The sequence below is a fragment of the Chrysochloris asiatica genome, unplaced genomic scaffold (genome assembly GCF_000296735.1).
Source record: "Chrysochloris asiatica unplaced genomic scaffold, ChrAsi1.0 scaffold00009, whole genome shotgun sequence".
Classification (NCBI taxonomy): Eukaryota; Metazoa; Chordata; class Mammalia; order Afrosoricida; family Chrysochloridae; genus Chrysochloris; species Chrysochloris asiatica.
This window is the reverse complement of record NW_006408527.1, coordinates 29,512,588-29,538,876: the sequence shown is the minus strand read 5'-3', so window position 1 is coordinate 29,538,876 and position 26,289 is coordinate 29,512,588. Positions and strand designations below refer to the sequence as shown.

Here is a 26,289-nt window from a genome sequence, read left to right as displayed (position 1 = left end):
AGAGATGAGTGAGTGCCTCCTGTGCTGCCTCACTTTCTTGAAAGATTTCAATTTTTATTCCATCAATTCCTGGTGCCTTGTTCTTTGCCAATGTCTTATCTATTATGAATTATGTCTCTTATTTAACATATATTATTTATGTAAGCTTAATTTTTGTGTGTGTGTGTGTGTGTGTGATTTGACCATCTATCTTGCTTAATAATTTGAAATGATCTCTGATGAATTTTGAACTTTTTGGTGCTACTTTTGTTTGCTTATTTTCCAAAATTTTTTGTCATTCTTAGTTGTGATTTCTGTTATTTGGCTTGAAAACTCTTAGGAATGTATTGATTTTCTCACATTTTCCAATTTCTTTTCACATCACCTGCTGTATAGTGTGTAGGCAATGTCTTTTGATAAATACATACACTTTGATAACCATAAAGCCAGTCAAGTTAGAGATGATTTTAATTTCAGAAGAAAGTAATCCTGTCTCTATGCCCCACCTAATCTTTCCCTGAACCACTGTTGTAAGTGTTGCAATGATTTAGGCTCCCAGTGGGCTTCATTCTATCTTTTTAAACGCGTTATTGTGATTTGAGTGAGTTTGCAAAGAAAATTGGTTTCCCAATGAAAATTTAGTCACATTTTGTTTCATGACATTGATTGCAATCACCACAATGTAATAGCACATTCCCACTTCCTTTCTGTTTACCATTTTCCTTCTTCCTTCTTTCTTTTTCCTTCCTGCCTTTTGAACTTTATACCTGGACAAATGCTGTCCTTTTGATCTCAAATTGTTGATTATTATGAGTGCATTCACCTAATTGTTATGGTTCAACTTGCAGGCCTATTATTTCTGTGAAAGTTGAGCCATGATTGTGAATTCAGTTCTAAGGCCCTAGTCTCAGGGGAGTTCCACCAATTTCTGCCAGACCAGTAAGCTTTGTCTATTTTTATGATTTTCACATTTTTCTCATTATCTATCTAGAATCCTCTATTGTGATCCCTTTCTTTACAGATAGCAGCACTATTAGGCACCATCAATTTCTTCTGGTCTTATGGAGGTTGAGGTCGACTTGGTCTTTTGGGCTTTTGAACTAATTGTCTCTTGTCATCTTTGATTTTGTATGCTCTTATTTGCTCTGGACAGGGAGAGACCAATAGTTGCACCCTAACCACTTACAAGATTTTAAGATCACCAAGTAGGAGTAGAACATTGCTTTTATAGACTGTGTTATATCAATTGATGATGTCCCCCACAACTGTGGTCCTAAGCCTCCAGGTCTAATAACTCACTCCCTCACAGATGCTTGCTTATGATTAAAAAATTTACATATCTTTGCTGTATCATATGCAAGGATACATTCACAAGGATGTATATAAATACACATGTGGGATTATCATCTGCCATACTCGTATATGGTTGTGAGTTAGTCTGTGTCACTTACTCATATTTGCTCATCTTTACCACCTGCCACAGTATCTGCTTAAAGATTGTTGTTGCTGTTGTTAGGTGCCATCCAGTCAGTTCTGACTCAGAGAATCCATAAGATAATAGAAGGAAATACTGTCTGGTCCTGTATCGTCCTCCCAATTGTTGTCAAATTTGAGACCATTATTGTAGTCACTGTGAATTTTGATTACCTTTCAACCTGAAGGATTTATCTTGTATCACTATATATTGAAAAGGTCAGTGGTTCAAACTTACCAGCTGTTCCCCAGAAACCATATACAGGGTTGCTATGAGTCAGAACCAACTCAATAACACTCAACAACAACAGAAATTATGAACTAAGTGATTTTCCCTCTTCTTCACTCCCATTTCTGGTAACCATCAAATAACATGTGTGTATCTGTGCACATAAATAATTTTTTCATTTGTGATAGCTGTTGTTGTTAGGTGTCATCAAGTCAGTACCAACTCATCTGAGCCAACATCACAATTGTTACCAAGCTTGAGCCCATTGATCCTGCCACTTTGCCAATTCATCTCACTGGCGGTCTTCCTCTTTTTCTCTGACCCTCTACCTTACCAAATATGATATCCGTTTGCAGTGACTGGTCCCTCCTGACAATATGTCCGAAGTATGAGAAATGAACTTTGGCCATCTTGGCCTCCAAGGAGCACTCTGGCTTCACTTCTTCCAACACAGATCTGTTGGTTCTTTTGGCAGCCCATGGCACTTTCAATATTCTCCTCCAACACCATAACTCAAAAGCATCAATTCTTCTATGGTCTTCCTTATTCACTGTCTAGCTTTTGCATGCATATGAGGTTGTTGAAAATACCGTGGCTTGAGTCAGGTGTGCCTTAGTTCTCAAGCTGATATCTTTGCTCTTCAACACTTTAAAAATGTCTTGTGCAGCAGTTTTGCATAATGCAATATGTCGTTTGATACCAGAATGGAGATGGGTAAATAGTGGGGGGGGGGGGGCAAAGAACAGATACCCCCCCCCTCAAAAAGAAGATCAGAACAAAGCATAACCAACAAAGTGTAGTATCCACCTTTGCTCTGCTTTCCCGCTTGGTCTTGCCATTTGGTTTCACCCAAGTTGTCGGCTTGGGGCTGCTGTGCTGGGAAGATTCAAAAGTACACGATTTCTTTATTTTTCTACAAGTTCCAGTAGCTATAAGCCTTCAAACCTATTCCTATCTCTGTGGTTTTGAGTTTTTGAGCTCTGCCCTGGATCTGCTTTGCCTGGTATTATGTGGTATCGCTGAGGGCAAACTTCACTGCACCTCCACCCTAGCCACCATCAAGCACCATCTCTCCCCTGTTCTCCTTTACAATTTTGAATTTTGTTCCACATTTTCTCCCACTCTATCCAGGACCTTGTAATGCAGGAGTGGGGAATCTTTAGTCTGCTAAAATTTATAACATCATTTGTGAGCCATACAAAATTATCAGCTTAAAATATAGCCCGCTATATTTGGTCAAACATTTAGTCAACTCATACCTAATGTGATGGCTATGGAGCTTTGGTAGTGTAGTAGTTATGAGTCGGGCTGCTAACTTCAACGTTAGCAGTTTAAAACTACCAGCCATTCTGAGGGACTAAAATGAGGCTTTTTGTTCCCATAAAGATTTACAGCCTCGGAAACCCTATGCAAGGTTGCTATGAATGAGAACCTACTCCATGAAACACTACCACCACTACCACCAATGTGATATCTGGAACTGCAGTTTCCTTGAAGGTGTCAGACAAAATGATTTTGAGGTTTTATATAGACCGTGGGTCAGACATGCACCACCCCTTTTCTAATATGATCCCTTTCAGAATAGTAGCTAGTGGTAGCTGAGAATCACCAGGTTCTTCTAGTCTCAGAGGCATGGAGACTGGTGTTCTTGTATCTCATTAGTCCGTTGTACTAACTGATTCCAAGTATCTTCAGTTTTCATCACTCTTCTTTCTTCTGCATTCTTCTTTCCTTGTTGTACCTTGGATAGTCACTCCTGAGCTTTTAAGATTCCAATCACTACTCACTGAAGTAGGATGTAGAACACTGTCTTTATGGACAATGTTATGCCAGTTGACCGTGGTGTCCCCTGAAACTGTGATCCTGAGTCCCCAGGCCCACCAACTCATTCACCCAAGGTGTTTGGTAATGTGTAGGAAGTTTTAATAATTTTGACCCTGGCTTGCTTCACCACATTCATAGATATTTTTGCAGGAAAGGTAAAAGCTCATGTACAAATACCCTCTGTCAACCCTTTATATATTTGTGGATATTCTCCAACACGCTTTCAGTCTGTGTTTGTACCCATAGATCACTGTTGTTTTAGGATTGTGCATATAACAGTATTTACCTCTATTCCATTAACTCTTGCAATACTCTTATCTTTTACCGGTCTTCATCATTCTTCTGCCAACTTCCCTCTTGCATATTGTATTTGCTGTCACTCGAGTTAACACGTATGCTCTCTAGTCAGTGAATTATTCTCCCATCCTTCCCACACCTTGAGACCATTTAAGAATGTGTCTTTTAGTGTGAAAAACCGTTCCTTGACTTTTTATAGTAGTGCTTCCTTTAATATCTGCCCTTTTGTGATTGAGTAACTTCACTCAGCATTATTTCCTCCAGGTTCATCCACATTATGAAGTGTTTGCAAATACATCATTATTGTTCAACATTGTGTAGAATTTCACTGTGTGTATGTATCAAAGTTTGCTCATTCATTCTTCTGTTGAGGGGCATTTAGGCTGTTTCCATCCACTGGCTATTGTGAAGAGTGCTTCAGTGAATATGGGTGTTCACATATCTATTTATGTCATGGCTATTATTTCTTGTGGATACATACCGATTAGAAGAATTGCTGTGTCATATACTATTTCTATTTCCAACTTTTTAAGATTGTGCCCTTCGATTATCCACAGTGGTTGCACCATTTTACAGTTCCACCCGCAAATTATGAGGGTTGTAGTCCTCCATAATCTCTACAACATTTGTTTTTTTTTTTTTTTAACTTTGCTATTAATGCTGGCCTGAGATGAAATCTCATTGTTGTTAGAATGTGCATCTCTCTAATGGACAATGATCACAGCCGTTTCTAACTATGTTACTTGCCCACCTGAATATCTTGTTTGGTGACATGTCTGTGCATGTCCTTCCCACATTGTTTAATTGAATTGCTTATATTTTCCTTGATGAGGTGGTAAAATGTTCTACAAATTTTAGATATTACTGCCCTATCTGATATTCCATTTCCAAAGTTTTGCTTAGTCTGTGTGTTCTCTTTTTAGCATTTTGGTGAAATATTTTGATGCACAATAATTCTGATCTTTACGTGTTCTCAGTCATCTGTTTTGTCTTCTGCTGTTCATGTGTCTTCAGGCATATTTGATAGTGTGTCACTATCATATCATCTTGTCTCCTCCTCTGGGCTTCGTTTTAAGTCATGTTTATCCTACTTCAGTTAGGAAATTCTTATTCAAGTGTAATCAATGACCAGTTATAATTAATTATACTACTGGGTGCATTTTTTAAAGGTATTTATTGTGGCTTGGATGAAAGTTTACAGGGCAGATCATCAGTTTTACATTTACTAAATCATACACCTGGTTTCATTACAATGATTATATTCCCTTCCATATACCATCAGTTAACAGTATTTCTCTCTATTCATTTTAGCTATTTAAAAAAACAAAAACAAGCAAACCTCTCAGGCATATATTATACCTCTAAAGGCCACATTCTGCAAGTCTGCCTCCTGGCCACCAGCTCTTAATCCCTCACTTCCCATGAATCTAGAGTCCTCAGCCGCTCCCCCTATCGATGACCCCATCTCTGACATCGCTGCTTCTCTGTATAAGGTGCCACATTTTGCTTGTGCTCTTCTCCTTTGATGGTACTAGGGTCCTCTGTTTCTGGATTGTAAGACTAACCAATCCCCTGTTTTTGTTACAAAACTTCTACCTTTACCATTCTGACAGTTGCAATTAGTCATGATAACAATTATTCACTATTGAATCATATGAATCTTATCTCCATCTCCTTTCACCACACCCATCTAGACAAGATGAAACTATTCAGTGGGGACTCTTTCTCCCCCCAACACACACTTTTAAATTAAACTAGTTGAGTTCTGATTATCAAGCCATCAAGGCTAGGACAAAACTTATACTGAATACAAGTTTGGGTGTTCTTGTGCATCTTCCCTCACTTCATATCAGCTGGATATTTCACTCTAAACTCAGGCCCTCTGTGGGTATGTCTTTGTCCATGGGCACAAGGGTCTCCAGGTCTCACCACACTTTGGACCAATCAGCCCTTCCTCTTCTCTCTCTCATCTACAGGTCCACAGGTAGAATATCTTATTTCCTAAAAATTTGTACACAGATAGTAGTGATAACACACAGTTATGTAAAAAGGCAGTAATGTAGTAGTCAGGTAATGCAAAGGCTCCACACAGTAAGAACTACATTAGGAATCATAGGGACCATCATTCGGGCCTGCCAGCAGCTCCATGAGAGCAAGATGAGGCTTTCTGCTTCTGCAAAGATTTAACACCTTGGAAACATTACACAGGGTTGCTCTGAGTCAGAGCTGACTCAAAGGCACTTAACAACAACAAAGTAGTACTTGTGGAATTTTGTCCTTGTTAGGTGTAATTGAGTTGGGACCGACTCACAGCGACCCAAGCACAACAGAACGAAACACTGTCCCATTCTGTGCCAACCTCACAATCGTTATGTTTTGGTCCATTGCTGTCCACTGAGCCAATGTATCTCATTGGGGATCTTCCTCTATTTCTCTGATCCTCCACTTTACCAAACATGATATCCTTCTTCATGAACTGGCCCCTCCTGATAATATATCCAATGTATGAGAGACGAAGTTTGACCATCCTGGCCTCCAAGGAGCACTCTGACTGCACTTCTTCCAACACAGATCTGTTGGTTCTTTTGGCAGCCCATAGCACTTTCAGTATTCTCCTACAACACCATAGTTCAAATGCATCAATTCTTCTATGGTCTTCTTTATTCACTGTCCAGCTTTCAAAGGCAAATACCATGGTTTGCGTCAGGGGCACTTTAGTCCTCAGACTGACATAGCTATTCGTGATTCAGTCATTGCTCTTGATTGCATTAGGCAACTACATCAAATGATGTATTTGATTTCTTGACTGCAGCTTCCATGAGTGTTGATGGCTGATACAAGCTAAATGACAATTTCAAACTTTTCTCCATTTATATGGTTGTTGTTCATTGGCCCAGAGATGAGGAATCTTTTTATATATATATATAGTGAGGTTCAACCCATGTGGAATGAAAATCTTTGATGTTCATCAGTATTTTAAGTCCTCTTCACTTTTAGCAAGTAAGGTTGTTATCATTTGCATATTGAAGGTTGTTACTGATGCCATGTTTTTTCCTCATATATGGATTAAACAAGATTGTGAAAAAATACAACCCTGACACACACCTTTCTTAACTTTAGCTGTTTGGTATTCCCTTGTTCTTTTTGAATTACATCCTGTAATTCTATGTACAAGTTGCTAATGAGCACAAGTAAGTGTTCCAGAATACTCATTCTCCACAATGTTGTCCATAGCTGGTCATGATCAATAAAATCAAAAGCCTTTGTGTAGTCAATATAGCACAAGTAAACATCTTGCTTTCAGCCAAGATCCATCTGATGTCAACAATGATATCCCTTATTTTACGTCCTCTTCTGAATCCGGCTTGAACTCTTAAAAGATCTCTGTCAATGTTTGATTATAGTCATTTTTATATTATCTTCAGCAAAATTTTACTTGCATGTGGTAAAAATGATATTGTCTGATGACTTCCACATTCTGTTGGGTTGCCTCTCTTTGGAATGGACAAAAATACAAAATGGACAAAAATACAGTCGGTTGGCCAGGTAGTTGTCTTCCAAATTTCTTAGTATAGATGAGTGAGTGCCTCCAGTGCCTTACTGGTTTGTTGAAAGATTTCAATTTATATTCCATCAATTACTAGTGACTTGTTATTTGCCAATGCCTTCAAAGAACCTTGGATTTCTTTTTTCAGTATCATTGGTTCTTGATCATACACTACGCTTTGAAATAGTTGAGCACTGACCATTTCTTTTCGGTAGAGTGACTCTATGTATTCCTTCCATCTTCTTTTGATGCTTTCTGCATCATGCAATATTTTTCCCATAGAGTACTTAAATACCAAAGTTGAATTTGAATTTTATCTTCAGTTCTCTCAGCTTGAGAAATGCTGAGTGTGTTCTTCCCTTGTCATTTTAAAACTTCAGGTCTCTGCACATTTTGTTATTGCATTTAAGCTAATTTGTGATGTTTTCTAATCAGCTCTTTAACCTCCTCATTTCTTCCCTTTGCTTTAGCATCTCTATGCTGGAAAAGGAGTTTCAGAATCTCATACCCAGCACCATCCTCACAATTGTTACATATAAGCCCATTGCTGCTGCCACTGTTTCAATTCACCATCTTGGGGGTCTTCCTCTTTATCACTGACTCTCCACTTATCAAACGTGATGTCCTTCTCTAGGGACTGGTCCTTCCTAATAACACATCTGAACTATGAGAGACAAAGTCTTGCCACCCTGGCCTCAAAGGAGCATTCTGTACTTTTTCCAAGAAAGACTTGTTTGTTCTGGTAGTGCATGTTACTTTTTAGTAGTCTTCTAAAATGTTATAATTCAAATGCATTAATTCTTATATGTTCTTCCTTTGTTGTTTTTGCTAAGTGCTGTTGAGTTGGTTCCAACTCATAGTGACCCTATAAAGGGATTCCAAGAAGGACCGATCTAGCAGTTCAAATCAACCTTGTTGTCCAGTGCATTATCCTGTAGCACCATACCAGTACACTATGGCTTGGGTGAGGCACAACTTTGTCATCAGAGTGATGTTTTTGCTCTTGAACACTTTAAAGAGGTTTTGTGCAACAGATTTGCTGGATGTAATATGTGGTTAGAATTCTTTACTCCCTTGAGTGTTGATTGTGGATCCAAGCAAAATGAAATCTCAGACAACTTCAATCTTTTCTCTATTTATCATGATGTTATTTATTAATCCAATTGTGAGGATTTTTTTTCTTTACATTTTGGTTCAATCCATCTGAAAGCTGTAGTCTTTGATCTTCATAAATAAGTATTTTAAGTTCTCTTTGTTTCCAGAAAGCAAGGTTGTATCATCTGCATATTGCAGGTTGTTAATGAGTCTTTCTTGAATATTGATGCCATATTCTTGTTCACATAATACAGTTTCTTGAATTATTGGATCAGTATACAGATTTAATAAGTATGGTCAAAGGATACAACCCTGGTGAACACCTTTCCTGATTTTAACCCATTCATTATCCCTTTGTCTTCTTGATGCAGCTGCCTCTTAGTCTAGCTGCTGGTTCCTCATCAGCACAATTAGATCTTCTGGAAAACTCATTCTTTATAATGTTATCCATAGTTTGTCATGGTGCATATAGTCAAAAGCCTTTGAATAGTCACTAAATCACAAGTCAACATCTTTCTGATATTCTTTGCTTTCAACCAAAATCCTTCTGATGTCAGGAATGATATCTCTAGTTCCAAAGTCTCTTTGGAATATGACTTGAATTCTGACAGTTCACTGTTAATGCACTCTGTAACCCTTTTTGAATTATCTTAAGCAAAATTTTATTTACATGTGACATTGATGGTAATGTTGGCTGATTTCTGTACTTTGTGGGTCACCTCTTTTGGGAATGGTCACAAATATGGTTCTCTTCCAGCTGACCAAGTGGCTGTCTTCCAAATTGTTTTACATAGACACGTGAGCATCTCCAGTGCTGCACCATTTTTTTTTTTTTTTAACATTTTAATTTGTATTCCATCCGTTCCTGAAGTCTTGTTATACACCAATGCTGTCAGTGCTGCTTGGATTTCTTCCTTTAGTTACATTGGATCTTGATCATATGCTATCTCTTGAAATGGTTGAACATTGATCATTTCTTTTTGATACAGTGTTTCTTCCATCTTTTTGTATGCTTGCTACATCATTCAATTTTTTGGCCATAGAATCTTTCATAATTGCCTATCGAGGCATAAATTTTTTCTTCAATCCTTCATAAACAACATATGGTAGTGGTGGTGGTTATGTGCTGTGGATTTGGTTCTGATTCATAGTGACCCTGTATAGGTTTTCCAAGACTGTAAATTTTAGAAGTCTCATCTTTCTCTGATGGAAGAATTGGCAATTTTGAACTGCTTACCTTGAGGCTAGTAGCCCACCTATGTTATCAGTTGGATCTTATTCTTTTTCACCCAAGTATTCACACTGTTTAAATTAGTATATTTGGTCCATTTATATTTAAATAGTATTGATAAGTTAAGATATATTTTGGCATTTTGTTAATTATTTTGTTTGTTTTCTGTTTCTTCTTCCTATTTCCATTGTCTTGCTTATCTTGTAGGTTTCTAGAATTTTTTAAAGAATTTCATTTTGATTTCTCTGCATTGCCCTTTAGTTTACCTGTTTGTGTAACAGTTGTATCCAGTGGTTGTGCTTGAAATAAAATATAAACATACAACCATACTTATGATTTCTATTGCCGTTATGATACTTCAACTAAAGAGTGTAAATTTCACTTTCATTTTACCCAACTAGTAAATTGACTCTCATCACATTTTAAATAGAAATGATTTAAGTAATTTCTGTACATACGCTGAGCATCGTATTTGATGATAAAATTTTGTTTAACAACTTCATGAGGACAATGACAACAATAACAACTTCATGAGGACCACAAATCTCAATGTTAGATTTATGCTTTGTGTGTATTTGTCTTGATTTAATCTATATATTGATCTAATTTCTCAATAAATCAAATAATGATATTTTTTAGATTCTGAAGAAAAATGTGGGGCTCCTCCACCTATTGAAAATGGAGACATCACTTCGTTCCCATTACATGAATATGCTCCAGGATCATCAGTTCAGTACCAATGCCAGTCCTTTTATACGCTTCAGGGTACCAACCGTGTAACATGCTTGAATGGACAGTGGTCAGAACCACCAAAATGTTTAAGTAAGTACTTCAATATTTGCTTTAATCCTGGAAAAATCAGAGTAATGAACATTATATAGTGCTGTTTATAATGTGTTATTTAGAAATAGCAAAACATCGTTGTGTTGACCACCCAAACTCCACATATGAATAAACCAAAACATTTGACTACTGAGTAAATTCTTGTTCAGTGCAACTCCATTCATTTCAGAGTAGAACTGCTCCATAGTGTTTTCCATTATTAATATGTGAGGATGTGAAGTTTCACAGGAAGTATGCTTTTTATTGAAATGCTATATATGAGCATTTCTTTAATACAAAACTTTTTAATACAATAATTCATGTTATGTTTCTCTGATAATAAGGTTAGTTATCACTCATTGTGCATAATATGCCATTTTTGCATTATTTGTCAATTTAAGGTCACTGGGCAGGCAAATGACTGGCATTCATCTACTAATTTGAGGGCTGGTTGTTTGAACCCACCAATGAATGCTGGGGAAAAAAGCCCTGGTGATCTGTTTCCAGAACTATTTTAGACAAGATCCCTATAAAGCAGTTCTACTGTGTACCACAGGATTCTAATGAGTGATCCAAAATTGATCTGACGGCAATCAGTTAGTTTAGTTAGGTTTACTATTTTAACAATAAATATGTTGTTAAATGAGGTCAAGTTGGTTCCGACGTATAGCGACTCTGTAGAGGGCTTCTAAGGAGCAATTGATAGGCTTGAACTGCCAATCTTGTGGTTCACAGTCCATTGCTTATCTTATAGTGCCACACCAAAGCTCCATAATCGAATATACATGCTGATTTTTCAAAGGGACAGGAAAGATTTAGAGAAAGAATGTTTAAATCCATAACATTCAACTTGAAGACCTAAAAGTCTATGAAAATATGCCTTTTGGGCTTGTGTGGTTTTTTGTTGTTGTTTTAGCTTTTTATTGTGAATTGAGTGAAGTTTTACAGTCCAGTCATCAGTTTTACATTCAACAAACCATGCATTTTGCTTTAATACGTGGTTCCAATCCGCTCCATGTACCAACAGTTTTCATTATTTACCTCTATTCACTTTAACTATTGCATTTCTCCCTGCATTTCCTGCAACCTTCATCTTTTCTCTACTCATGTCTCTCTTGTTGTATGCTGCCTGCCCTGTCATCCATGTTAACTTGTGTCTACTCTCTCTAGCCCATGAATAATTTCCCCTCCCAGTACATCCCTTTGCAACCATCACAGATTGTTTCTTTTGTTGAGAAAAACTTTTCCTAATGTTTTACGACATTGATTTCATACAATGTTTGTCCTTTTGTGATTCTTCTCCAGGTTCAGACACATTGTTTGTTTTTTCCCAGATTCATCAGTATTCCTCAACATTTTGAAGTATTCCATTGTGTATATATAATAAAGTTGATTTAGCCATTCTTCTGTTGCAGGGCATTTAGTATCTATATTCAGGGCACTCAAGCTGGAAGCAGTGTGTGGGCACCCTTGATGGTGCTGGTTTCAATGTCTTTTAGCATCACAGAGAAGCTGGGAACAGAGTGAATGGTTAAATGCTGGTCTGGTGACTCAGTAGATTCTGTAGGCCTGGAGCCAAGCCCACCTGAATCCAGGCACCTAAGTGGCACATCTAAATGGAGCAGTTGACCTCCACTTCACACTAGCATGACTTCAAACACACAGCTCTGAATTCTTAGAAAGCAGGGTTTGTGCTGGAGGCAGTTGAGGGTAGGAGCTGGTCATACTTCTGGTCACCAGAGGAACATGGGGAAAAGAAAAAAAATCTCTCCTTTTCTATAACCCATGCACATCTGCTCTGCCAGACCTCCCTCTAAGGGAAAACCTGTTGACAAGATGGTGGAGCCTCATCTGGTCAGCCATTCACCAGTCAGTCTATCTCTCTCACTGCCCCTGTTCAGCTTTTCCTTTCAGCAAGCATTCCATCCACCTCTCTGACCTTTCTTCTGTTGTTTAGGATGGCAGAATTTTTATCTATTCATGTTTTGCTTTGTCTCTTTGATCTTTGTTGTAGAGGCTCCATGTAGTACATCTGCCTTGTCTGCTATCTTCTAAAATTTTGTTGTTGTATATGCTGATAATTTATGTTTATCTACTTTCAGATGCATGTGTAATATCAAAAGAAGAGATGGAAATACGTAACATAGAGTTAAGATGGAAATATGATGAAATAGTGTATTCCAAAACTGGAGATACTGTTGAATTTAGATGTAAATGGCGATATTATCCTGTGACATCCCAAGACTCTTTTCGAGCAGTGTGTCATGAAGGAAAGTTGGAATATCCCCATTGTCACTAATGCCACGGTCAAAATGCATTTATGTAATCAAAGAACATACATTACCTAAATTTTGTATCGTTAACCTAATTTTCCAAATTTTATTTTTATAAGTGTTCAATCATTTTTATTCACAAATTAGATTTTGAATTAAATATTAAATGAATGATGTAATTATAATCTGAGAGATCAGTATCTGACCTAGTATATAGAATATTAAAATGTGTCAATGCCAAATCTGTATGTCTTGTTCCTAAAGCATCATTAGAAAGAAATCAGAGGAATTCACTTCAATGTCTGCTTTGGACCATCACTTTCATCACACTCTCAAAGTCTTCAGTATAGCATTTGACACACTCTGGAACTCTTAAAGATCTGATGGTCTCCATCTTCAAAGTAATATTACATGACAAACATTAAAAACCATACTAAGTCTGGTCTACACTAGTAATAAAATATAAGTAGTTATTTATCAGTCCCTGATATTAGTTTACTTATCTATCTTTAGATGAATACGCTCAAAAGGATTAAATTATGATCTATAAGTTATTTATACACTTAATAATTCAAATAAATTATAGCAAGATATTAAAATAGAGTTGGGAATATAACAGTAATATTATTGACCAAAAAAAAGTCATAAAAATCCAGTAGGCAGGGCTTGATTGTGGACTAGACAGAAAAGCAGTGCAGAACCCCATCAGTAAAATACAAAAACCAAATGAAACAGATTCACAGGACAGTCCCAGAAATCTGAACTTCAGATAAAGGGATAATAAGTGGATAGAGTGCTTACCAGGAATAAGATTTGAAGTAGAAGCAAGAAAGGATGTGGCTTCTGATTTGGGGTGGCTAACATGTCTACCATAACCATTATTAATGGGAGTGAGCAGACAGACATTTAATAATGCACTCCCATTGCAGAAAACTGACACATCTACAAAGATAAAGGTGTGAGAATACCTTTTCTTATTATTCCTTTTTCATTCTTTTCTTTTGCTCTGTCTACTCATCTCTGCTCTGTGGACCAGACCTAAGGAAGATTTGGCTACACAGTGGAAAGATCTGCAAAGTGCAGATCACGGGACGCAGAATTGAAGAAGGAAAAGGAGTCAACAGGATGAGCTTGCAACAGGAGTTTCTTGCAAAGTGGGTCAGGTCAAACCTGGGCTTGATTTCGATAGGAGAAAAAGTTGAGTGGACTTCAGGAGAGGAGACAAAAATAAAAAAAAGAAGTGAAAAACAAAACCATGAGACACAGCGGGAACATCTTGAAATTTCTCAGCTGGCTTTGAAGGCAAGAGACCATTTGTTGTTGTTGTTAAGTGCTATTGAGTTGGTTCCCACCCACAGTGACCCTTTAAGGATTTCCAAGAAGCAGCTGGTGAGCTTGAACTACCGACATTGCAGTTAAATTAGTCTTACTCATATTTTCCAATCTTTCTGTGGACTTACATGTTTAGTCTGGCTTATTTGGTCCTTCTGTCTTGGGATGGCCTCTTTTTCCTCTTACCATAACCAACAAGTGATAGTAATTGTGGCCATACAGCCAAGCTACAATCACATGCTATAAAACCCCACCATCTGGGCAAGTACCAATATGAGCTTTAATACATCAAAGAAGTGTCTAAAATCCACGCCTGTTAAGACCACTCTGAATTGAGCAGTAAGAACAGTGAAAAGAGAAGCCCATTTCCTGATCACACCTATCAGGAGGCAATTGGAGGGAGCTTAGGAATACACCAACATACATTGGTTTAATTAATACAAATATAAGAACACCATAATGCCTAAAAAAGCAACACCAAATATTCTGCTCATGTGCAGAAATAACACAGAATAAGTCAAATAAATGACCAAAAGGATAAAGAACAGGGTGACCATTGGGTGAAAAACACGTTTGAAATTACATGAAAAGCAATTCAGGAGAATGATATTGAGGTGCATCCAAATGTTCCACAGAAAGGTCAAGGAAAATAAGGGAGAAATCAGAAAAGCCTAACAGGAACAATTAAACAAAATAGATAAAGCATTGGGGACAACACGAAACTTGCAAAAAGAGGTCCAGAGGATCAATACTGAAATATCAGAAATGGACAATACACTGAAAGGACATAGGAGTAGAACTAAAGGGATGGAAGTTGGAATTAGCAAGCTTATTAGAGAAGACAGACCTCTCAGTTCTTATTAGAGAAAACATATCTCTCAATACTGCTAGACAGAAGAACAAGCAGAAAAGAGAATAATGAAAATTGATGAAAGTCTGAGATTAATGTGGGATAACATGAAGAGGAATAACCTATGGGCGATTGGAGTTTCAGAACAGGAAGAACTAAAGAAAACCACAGATAGAATCAGAAAGTTACTGGAAGAAAATTTTCCTTACATCTTGAAAGCCAAGAAGACAAACATTCGAGAAGCAGAATGGACCCCAGGCAGGATACACCCAAAAGAAAATAACCAATATATAACATAGTCATACTCTCCAAAATCAAAGACAACTAAAGAATCCTAAAAACTGCTAGGGAAAAAAAGAAATGCCACCTACAAAGACAAGCCAGTTAGATTCAGCTCTGATCTTTCAGCAGAAACCATATAGTCAAGAAGGCAATGGGGAGACATACAGAAAACTCTGAAAGAAAAAAAGCCTGTCAACCAAGAATTATACACCCAGCGAAGCTGTCAATCAAATATGATGGCAAAATCAGAACATTCCAGGATAAACAGAAATTAAGGGATTTTGTAAAAGTCAAGACAGTGCTTCAAAAACATACTCCAAAGCAGTTCTTTGGACTGAGGATCAAAGAGAAGACAATAAACAGAGATTGACATATGTGGCAATACCACCTGGAACTTAGTCCAGAGATGGAAGAGTCCAGAATAGAGCAAAACTACAAGAATGAAATTAGACATCAGTGAAGTCAGTCTATGATCTGAATAACTATAATATGAAGGAGTGGAAAAGTATGAGATCCAGGTGATGAAGAGGTCAGGTAGAATTCTGGACAAAACAGACTATTTTATAAAAAGGAAGCAATAAATAAAACATAGGGTAATCTCAGAGAAACGTAACTCATCACAACATGTCAAGAAATGGAAAATCCAAGAAGATTTTAGAAACATTAAAACTATGAAGAAATTGACAAGAAAAAGGATACAAAATGAACTCAGCACAGCAAGCCATGCAGAAAAAGAAACCAGCAGCATCACAAGAAACAAAAATAATGACATCAATTAATTCCTATCTATCAATAATTACACTGAATATCAATGAATTAAATACATCAGTCAAGAGACAGAGAGTGGGAGATTGGATATGAAAACAGGATCCTTCAATGTGCTGTTTACAAGAGACACACCCTATGTATGAATACAAAAATAGATTAAAAATTTAAGGACAAAAACAATATACCAAGCTAATAGCAGTAAAAAACGAGCTGGTGTGGCAATACTAATCTCTTATAAAATAACTATAAGGTAAAAGCTAGCATAAGAGACAAAGAAGTACATTATCTCATGTTTAAAGTGTCAATTGAACAAAAGGGCATAACCATAATAAACACCTATGCTCCCAGTGAAAGTGACTGAAAAGACATAAAGTAATCCCTGACAGAATTGAAGAAAGAAATAGACAACTCTACAACATCATGGGAAAACTTTAATATACCACATTCAAAAAAGGACAGAACAACCAGAACGAAACTCAACAAACACACAAAGGAAATAAACAACACAATAAACCACTTGAACTCATAGATTCATACAGAGAATTCAACCCAACAACAGCACAAATCACATTCTTTTCCAGTGCACATGGAATATTGTCGAGAATAGACCATGTGTTAGGCCACAAAGCAAATCTCCTTAAATTAAAAAACATCAAAATATTACAAAGCATATTCTCAGATCACAATACTAAAAGTTAGCTACAAATAATAGGAAGATCAAGGAATTAAAGTCAAATACATGGAAACTGAATAACACTTTGCTTAAAAGCTATTATGTCGTTAAACAAATAGAAAGTAAAATTTAAAAATTCCTAGAAACAAATGAGCATGAAAACACAATGCCAAGACCTTTGGGACACAGCAATAGCAATGCTGAAAGGATAATTTATAAGACATTGAATACGAAGAAAGAACCAAAATAAAAACATTAAGACATCGCCAGCAATTAGAAAAAGACCAGCAAAGTATACCTACAGTAACCAGAAGAAATGAAATAATGAAGACTAGTGCAGAAATAATAAACAATATCAAAAACAGAAAAATTAGACAACAACCCAACAGGACAATTAGATGATTCTTTGAAAGGATGAATAAAGTTGACAAACAACAGGCAAATCTAAGAAAAGAAAAGAGGGAAAAGATGCAGGTAACATGCATAAGAAACCAAATGGGTGATGTTACAAGTGAACTAATGAAAAGTAAAAAAGGTAATAATAGAGTACTATAAAGAATTATGCTTCAACAAATTTGCAAATCTAGCATAGTTGGATACAAACTTAGAAAAACACAACATAATTAAACTCACAAAGAGTGAAGTAGAAAACTTGAACAGAAAATCTATACAAAAGAGGACATTAAACAGCTTATCAAAAAATTCTCAACCAAAAAAAGTCTAGGCTCAGACAACGTCACTGGTAAGTTTTTCCAAATATTTGGAGAACAGCTGTCATCAATTCCACTCAAACTATTCCAGAGCATAGAAAAGGATGGAAAAGTTCTAATACATTTTTTAAAATTTATATTGTAAATTATGTGATAGTTTACATTGGAGAACACCAGCTTTACATTCATCCTATCGCATTTCATTTCATTGAAATGATTACAATCCCCTCCAAACATCATCAAACAACCAAAGGGTAGACCCCGCAAGTCTGCCCCATGGCTATAAGCACACAGCCCCTCTCCCTTCCTGAGTCCAGAGTCCCCAGCTGCTACATCTCTCCATGTCATCCTCTCTGCCTCCATTTCTGACATCACTGCTTCTCTGGGTGGGGTCTGGCACTCTGTTCTTCTTACTTGATGGTCCCAGGGACCTCCACTTCCAGATTGAAAAATCAACCATTTGCCTCCTTTTGTTACAAAACATCTACCTTTACATTTCTGACACTCACAGTCAGTCCTGATAGCAATTATTCACTATTGTACCACAAGATACTATTGTATCCTATCCCCATCTCCTTTCATCAGTCCCACCCAGACAGATTGGATACTATACAGTGGAGACTTTACCTTCCTCTTCACCCTCTGGATCTAGGCTCCCTCTCGAAAGCTTGTAAGCCAGTCACTTCTTGCCTTTGTAGTACCCCATTTTGAGTATCCAATATCTAAATTGCCCATCCCTGTCAACCCTGTGTACCAAGGGGGTGGGAATGATCCTCGCTGTAAAGATTTGATCCCTCTTTTGAGCTACTACATCCATAAATATAGGTAAAGTTCATCAAACTGTAGTTGATGACTGGCTTTTTTCCTCTTCTTTCTTCTTCTAGTTGAGTTCTGAATATCCAGCCATTGAAGTCAGGTCAAGTGGGTACAATCTGCAAGTATGGGTGTTATTGTGCATCTCCCCTAACTTCATATCACCTAGACTCTACACTCAGCTCTAGCCCTCTGTGGCCATGCCCCTGTCTCTGGGCCCAAGAGTCTCCAGGCCTTGCCATACCTGGTCAACCATGTCTCAATCAAGGTTCACAAGAGTCTATTGAACGAGTTCGGATTTAGCTCACAACTGCATTGCTGTTTTCCCTATACTTTCCCATACCGCCTACCAACGTGGTCACCAGCCAGATCACAAGCCTGCACACATATTTCTTTGAGTCTTAGTCTTGGAAGGGGGTTTACTCTGAGGGATCCTGATCACTTGCCTTAATGGCTCCCAGGCAAACAGCTTTGTTGTTCTTGCAGTACTCAATCAGACTGCCATTATTGTTTTTTATTTTTCCTGCTAGTCTTTCTTTTACAAAGTATCTTCTTTTCTTCTAGCAGATCCAAGCTGGTCTACTTGCCTTTCAAGTGGAAATTTACCACCTCAGAAGATTCTGGATGGGATTCAGGATTCCACCTATGGTTTTATGTAATGCAAAGGTTCCACAGCAAGCCTCTTTCACTCAGCAAGTTCTAGCCTCCTTTAAGGTATTCCAATCAGTTATAGACTGAATAAGGATTTACAAGCTTTCTATTGTGATGTTTCTGGCTATTCCTTTCTCTCCCCCTCAAGTGTCTATTTTACTATGGTGTGCAAGGGAAAACAAACTTCAAAAGACAGCCAAGTATCTTAAAATTATTTCCCCTCTATTATCCATTCAAACCATGCCTCAATACCTGTATCCTAGAGCCTTGTTGTTCCAAGGTGGTACATACATCATTATTTACCTCTGTCCCACTTAGCCCATGCAAGCCTGCTTAACTGTTCTCCCATACACTCTGTTCTTCCATTCCTCTCCCTCTTCTTGTGTATTGTCCCTGCCCCAGCATCCAAGATATCCTGTGTCCATTCCCTATGTTGTGCTCCATCTTTCCTTCCCTCCCCTCCCCTCATCCAATACTTCCTGGTGATCAGCAAATATATATATATATATATATATATATATTCCCCCCTTTTAGGAGGTGTTCTTATTAACCTTTTACAGTAATGGTCCTATGCAATATTTCTCCTTTTGTGACTGACTAATGTCATTCAGCATAATGTCCTCAAGGTTCATCCATGTTATACGATGGCTGACAGTTTCCTTGTTATTCTTCAAGGTAACATTGTATTCCATTGTGTGTATGTACCATAGTTTGCTTACCCATTCTTCTATTTATGGGCATGTAAGCTTTCTCCATTTTATTTGCTATTGTAAATAGTGCTGCTATGAACATTGATGTGCATATATCTACTCGTGTTATGGCTCGTATTTCTTGAGGGTAAATACCAAGCAGAATAATTGCTGGATCACAAGGTATTTCTATTTCCAGCCTTCTGAGGGAGGACCATATTGCTTTCCAGAGTGGTTGGACCATTTTGCAATCCCACTAATAATGTAGGAGGCTCTCAGTCTCTCTGCATCCTTGCCAGCGTTTATTTTCCTCTACTTTTTTGATCTTTGCTGTTAGTGCTGGGTGAGATGATATCTCATTTATTTTGATTTTCATCTCTTTAATGGCTAGTGATTGTGAATATTTCCTCATAGGTTTGTTGGCTGCCCGGATCTCCTCCTTGGTGAAGTATCTGTTCACATCCTGTGCCCATTTACTAATTGGGTTGTCTTTTTCTTATAGAGGTGTTGTATTTTCCTGTATATTTTACATATTAATCTTGTCCGATGTGTCATTGCCAAAGATTTTTTTCCATTTCTGTGGGCTCCCTTTTTACTCATTTGTTGACATCTTTTGATGCACATAAGTTTTTCATTTTCAGTATGTCCCACTCATCTATTTTGTCTACTTTTGTTTGTGTAATTTTCAAAATGTTTGGTAGTCTGTGTATGCCCTATATTAGAGCCCTCACATTTGTACCTACTTTTTCATTGATGACCTTTATAATTCTGGTATTCACATTTAGGTTTTGAATCCATGCTGAGTTGATTTTTGTATGGGGGTGAGGTAAAGGTTTTGTTCAATCTTTTGCATATCGCTTTCCAATTTTGCCAACACCATCTGTTAGAAAGACTACCTCCTCCCAATGCAATATACTTAAGCACTTTGTTGAAATCAGTTGGCTATATGTGGATGGGTTAATTTCCAGAATATTGATTCTATTCTTTTGATCACTGTATCTTTCATTGTACCAGTTCCAGGCTGTTTTGACCACTGTAGCCATCTAGTAAATGTTGAAATTGGGCACTTAGAGGTTTCCAACATTGTTCTTTTACTTAAGCAGTGCTTTCCTTATACTGGGCTTCTTTCCATTCCAAATAAAGTTTGTAATTGTTTTTTCCATCTATTTGAAAAATGTCATTGGAATCTGAATTGGGATTGCATTATATGTGTATATTGCTTTGGGCAGTATTGACATTTTCATGATGTTAAGTTTTCCTATCCAGAAGCATGGGATATTCTTCCACTTTTAAAAGTCTCTTTTGGTTTCTCATAGTAGTGTTTTGTCATTTTCTTTGTATAGGTCCTTTGTATCTCTGGTTACATTTATTCCTAGATATTGCATCCTTTGGGTGGCTATTGTAAATGGTATTGCTTTCCTAATGTCCTTTTCAGCACTGTCATTGTTACTATAGAGGAATCCAACTGATTTTTGTATGTTGATCTTATATCCTGCCACTTTGCGGAATCTTCAAATGAGGTCTAGTAGCTTTTTTACTGAATCTTTGGGAGTATTCTATGTATAGAATCATATCGTCTGCAAATAGGGTTTTAGTTCCTCTTTACCAATTTGTTGTTGGTATTGTTATGTACCCTCGGAAACCCTGTACAGGGTCGCTGTGGGTTGGAACTGACTCGACGGCACTTAACAACAACAACAACAAATTGTTATGTGCTGTGGAGTCAGTTCTGAATTATATCGACCCTGTAGAGGCTTTCTGAGGCTTTAAATCTTTATGAGAGCAGAACGCCTCATCTTTCTCCCGCGGAACAGCTGATAGTTTCAAACTGCTGACCGTGAGATTCGCACCCAGGTTTGTAACCACTATGTCCCTATCTTGTAGTATAGCTCTGGCTTAAACTTCCAGCACAATCTTGAATAGGAGTGGTGACAAAGGGCATCCTTTTCTGGTTTCTGTTCACAGAGGGAAGGCTTTCAGTTTCTCTATTGAGAGTAATGTAGGCTGTTGGTTTTGTATATATGCTCTTAATTATGTTGAGGAATTTCCCTTCAATTCCTACTTTGTTGAGAGCTTTTTCAGGAATAGATGGTGGATTTTGTCAAATGCCTTTTCTTCATCAATCGATAAAATTATGTGGTTCTTTTCCTTTTTCTTATTTATATGGTGGATTACATTGATGTTTTTCTAATGTTAAACCATCCTTGCATTCCTGTTATGATACCCACTTGGTCATGATGTATTATTTTTTTAGTGTGCTGCTGGATTCTATTGGCTAGGATTTTGTTGAGAATTTTTACATCTATATTCATGAGGGATATTGGTCTATAATTTTCTTTCCTAGTGATGTCCTTCCCTGGTTTTGGTATGAGGATTATGCTTGTTTCATAAAATGTATTAGGAAGTTTTTGATTCCCCTCTAGCTTCTGGAATGATTTGAGTAGAATTGGTGACAGCTCTTCCCTGAATGTCTGGTAGAACTCACCAGTGAAGTCATCTGGACCTGGACTTCTTTTGGTTGGGAGTTTTTTGATGACCTAATCAATTTTTTCTTTTGTGAAGGGTCTGTTCAAGTCTTCTACTTCACTCTGTGTGATTTTAGGTAGGTCGTGCTTTTTAAAAATGTATCCATCACTTCTAAGTTTTCAAATATGTTGGAGTACAACTCTTTATAGTATTCTGTTATTATCCTTTTGGTTTCCTTTGGCTCTGTTGTGACATTGCCCACGTGGTTTCTAATGTGTGTTATTTGTGTCTTTGGCACATAACAACAACAACAACAAGTAGCGCAGTGGTTACGAACCCGGCTGCTAACCACAAGGTCAGAAGTTCAAAACTACCAGCTGTCCCGTGGGAGAAAGATGAGACTTTCTGCTCTTATAAAGATTTACAGCCTCAGAAACCCTGTGCAGGGTCACTATGAGTCAGAACCCAATCCAAGGTACTTAACAACAACCACATGACTTAATTGCTGTCATTATGTGAATTTTTGTGGTGCTGTTTGTACCTTTGTTCTGCATGCCTTCTTATGCTAAGTTTGTGTTTTTTGTGCTATTTCTTGCCAGTTTCTTCTTAGTTTTCATGTTTCCTTGTTCTGCTTGGACTCTTCACTCTGGTTAAAATTGATCATTCATACACCATGAGAGCTAGTTATGTCATCATTGGAAAACAATGCTGTTGTTATTGTTTTTAGGTGCCTTGAGTCAGTTCCAACTCATAACAACCTTATGTACTACAGAACAAAAGACTAACCGGTCCAGCATCATCCACACTGTTGTTACACTTGAGCCCACTGCTGATGCTACTGTATCAGTTCATCTCCCTTGAGTGTCTTCCTCGTTTCACTGACCCTCCATTTTACCAGCATGGTGTTCTGCTTCAGGGACTAGTTCCTCCTCATAACATGTCCTAAGTATGAGAGATGAAGTCTCAACATCCTGGTTTTTAAGGAACATTATGGCTGTACTTATTGCAACACAGACATGTTTATTCTTCTGGCAGTTGATGATACCTTCAATATTCTTCTCCAACAAGACAACTCAAATACATACATTCTTCTATTGCCTTCCTTATTCATTGTACACCTTTCAAATGCATATGAGACTATTGAAAGTGCCTTGGTTTGCGTCAGGCACACCTTAGTCTTCAAAGTGACATCTTTACATTTAACATTTTCAAAGCTTTTGTGCAACAAATTTGCCTACTGCAATTTATCATTTGGTTTCTTGAGTGTTGATTCCATGAGTTTTGATTGTGGAACCAAGTAAAATGAAGTTTTGGACAACTTAAAACTTGTCTCCAGTTTGCTTGATGTTATTAAATTAATTACTTCAATTGTGAAGATTTTGTTTTCTTTTCACTGAGATGCAATCCATACTGAAAGCTGCAGTCTTTGATCTTCGTCAGTCAGTATTTTAAATACTCTTTGTTTCCAGCAAGCAAAATCATATCATCTGCTTATCACATTCAGGTTGTTAATGAGTCATTCTCCAATCTAGATACCATATTCTTCATATAATCCAGCTTCTCAGATTATGTGTTCAGCATACACACTGAATAAGTGTGTTTAAAGAATACAACCCTGGCAAACACCTTTCCTGGTTTTAAGTCATTCAGTATCCCTTGTTCTGTTCTAGCAACTGTCTCTTGGTTTGTGTACAAGTTTCTCATAAACACAAGGAAATGTTCTGGCATATCCATTCTTTGAAATGTTATCCTTGATCCACACAGTCATAAGCCTTTGTATAGTCAATAAAGTACAAGTGAACATCTTTCTGGTTTTCTCTGCTTTAAGCCAAGATCCATCTATCATCAACAATGATATCCCTAGTTTCATGTTCTTTTCTGAATCTGGCTTAAGTTTCTGGCAGTTTTCTGTCAATGTGCTTATTGTTGTAGCCATTTTTGAATTATTTTTAGCAAAATTTTACTTGCATTTGACATTAGTGATCGTGTTCAATGATTTCTTTGTTCTGTTTTAGTCACCTCTCTTTGGAATGGGCACAAACATGGATCTCTTCCAATCTGCTGGCCAGGTTGCTACCTTCCAAATTTCTTGGCATAGATGAGTGAAAGCCTCCAGTGCTGCAGCAGTTTGTTGAAAGACTTAAATTTGTATTCCATCAATTCCTGGAGCCTTGTTTTCACCTATGTCTTCAATGCACCTTCAACATCTTCCATCAGTATCTCTGGTTCTGGATCAAATGGTACCTCTCAAAATGGTTGAACATTTTGATACAGTCACTCTTGTAATTCTTGTAGAATTTTCTTTTGATGCTTTCTATGTCATTCAATATTGTGCATGTGTTGTTGTTGTTGTTAAGTCCCATTGATTTGGTTCTGACTCAGAGCAACCCTGTATAGGGTTTCCAAGGTGTGTCTGGTGAGATTGAACTGCTGATCTTGCAGTTCAAATCAACCTTACAGTCTAGCATATTAACCCATAGTGCCACACCAGGAGTCCATTTTGAGTGTGGTGGTGGTGGCAGTAGTGTGCCGTGGAATCAGTCCCAAAACATAGAGACCCTGTTTAGGGTTTCCAAGTCTGTAAATCCTTACAGGAGCAGAAAACCTCATCTTTCCCCCACGGAATGACTGGTAATTTTGAAATGTTGACCTCAAGGTCAGCAGCCCAATTCGTAATGACTATGCTATTAGAGCTCCTTATTTTGAGTATAGAATCCTTCAATATTACAAGTCAAGAACTGAATTTTTTCTTCAGTTCTTTAAGGTTGTGAAGCACTGAATGTGTTCTTCATTTTTGATTTCTAACTCCAGGTCTTTGTACATTTCATTATAATATTTGACTTTGTCTTCTCAAGTTGTCCTTAGAAATTTCTTATTCAACTCTAACTTCCTCTTATCTTCCATTCACTTTAGCATTTCTACTCTGAAAAACAAATTTCAGAGTTTTTTCTTACATTCATTTTCTTTATTTCCTGTCTTTTTAATGGCCTTTTACTTTCTTCCTGTATGATAGTCTTGATATCATCCCACAACTCTTCAGGTCTTTAGTCATTAGTATCTAATACATAAAATCTGTTCTTGAGATGGTTTTTAAATTCAGGTGGAGTATGTTCAATGTCTCCTGATCTGGCACTGTAGGATCAACACAGGACTGTGAGCCACAGGTTAAGCAATTCAAATCCACAGAAACCCTATAAAGGGTCACTATGAGTCAGAACCAACTCGATGGCACTTAACAACAATAATATGTTCAATGTCCTATTTTGGCTCTCGTGGAGTTGTTTCAATATTTTTCAGTTTCAGCCTGAGATTGCAGATGAACAATTGATGGTCTATTCCACAGTCTGCCCATGCCCTTGTTTAGCTGATGATATTGAGCTTTTCTGTTGTTTCAACCCACAGATGTAGTCAGTTTGATTCCTGAGTATTATATTTCATGAGGTCTAAATGGATAGTTGCCTTTTATGGTTTTAAGAAGGTGTTAACAATGAATAAATCATTGGTCTTGCAAAATTCTATAATTCAATCTATCATTAAGGCCATATTTTCCAACTACTGATCCTTCTTCTTTGTTTCCAACCTTTGCATTCCAAGCATCACTTATTATCAATACATCTCGATTGCATGTTTGATCCATTGCAGACTGAAGAAGTTGGCAGAATTATTCAACTTCATCATTACTGGAATTGGTTGTTGCATAAGTTTGAATAATTGTGGTATAAACTGATCTTCCTTGTAGGTATATGGATATCGTCCTATCACAGACAGCATTATACTTCAAGAGAGATATTGAAATGTTCTTTTTGATGCTGAGTATAATGCCATTCCTCTTCAATTTGTTGTTCCTGGCATAGCCAATATGGCCAATACCAGTCCATTTCAGCTCACAGATGTCTAGGATATTAATCTTTTTTTTTATTATTATTTTTTATTGTGAATTATGTGATAGTTTACATGGGAGAATATTACTTTTACATTCATTCCATCGTGTATAGTCTCATTGCTATAGTTACAATCCCCTCCATGCAGTCCTTCCCCCGTGCCCCTCAGGTCTTCAGCACAGTCGCTCTCCCTCTCTGGATCTAAAGTCTCCAGCTGATCCATCGCTCCACATCATCATCTTTGGCTCCATTTCAGGCATCATTGCTTCTTTGGGTAGGGTCCCACTCACTGCTCCTCTCCCTTGACGGTCCCAGGGACCTCCACTCCTAGCCTGAAAAGTTAATCACTCCCCTCCTTGCTATAAAACGTCTACTTTTACATTTCCAACCCTCACAGTCAGTCC

At 37.4% G+C, this 26,289-nt stretch overlaps 1 protein-coding gene across 1 annotated transcript in view; it reads left to right on the top strand.

Annotated features, from left to right (window-relative positions):
- Positions 1–26,289, top strand: part of LOC102824771 (complement factor H-like) — a 522,059-nt gene that overhangs the window by 228,507 nt on the left and 267,263 nt on the right. The window contains 3 exon segments of the mRNA XM_006834236.1: positions 10,315–10,497; positions 12,600–12,754; positions 14,994–15,210. Of these exon segments, the coding sequence (XP_006834299.1) occupies positions 10,315–10,497; positions 12,600–12,754; positions 14,994–15,210 (555 nt within the window).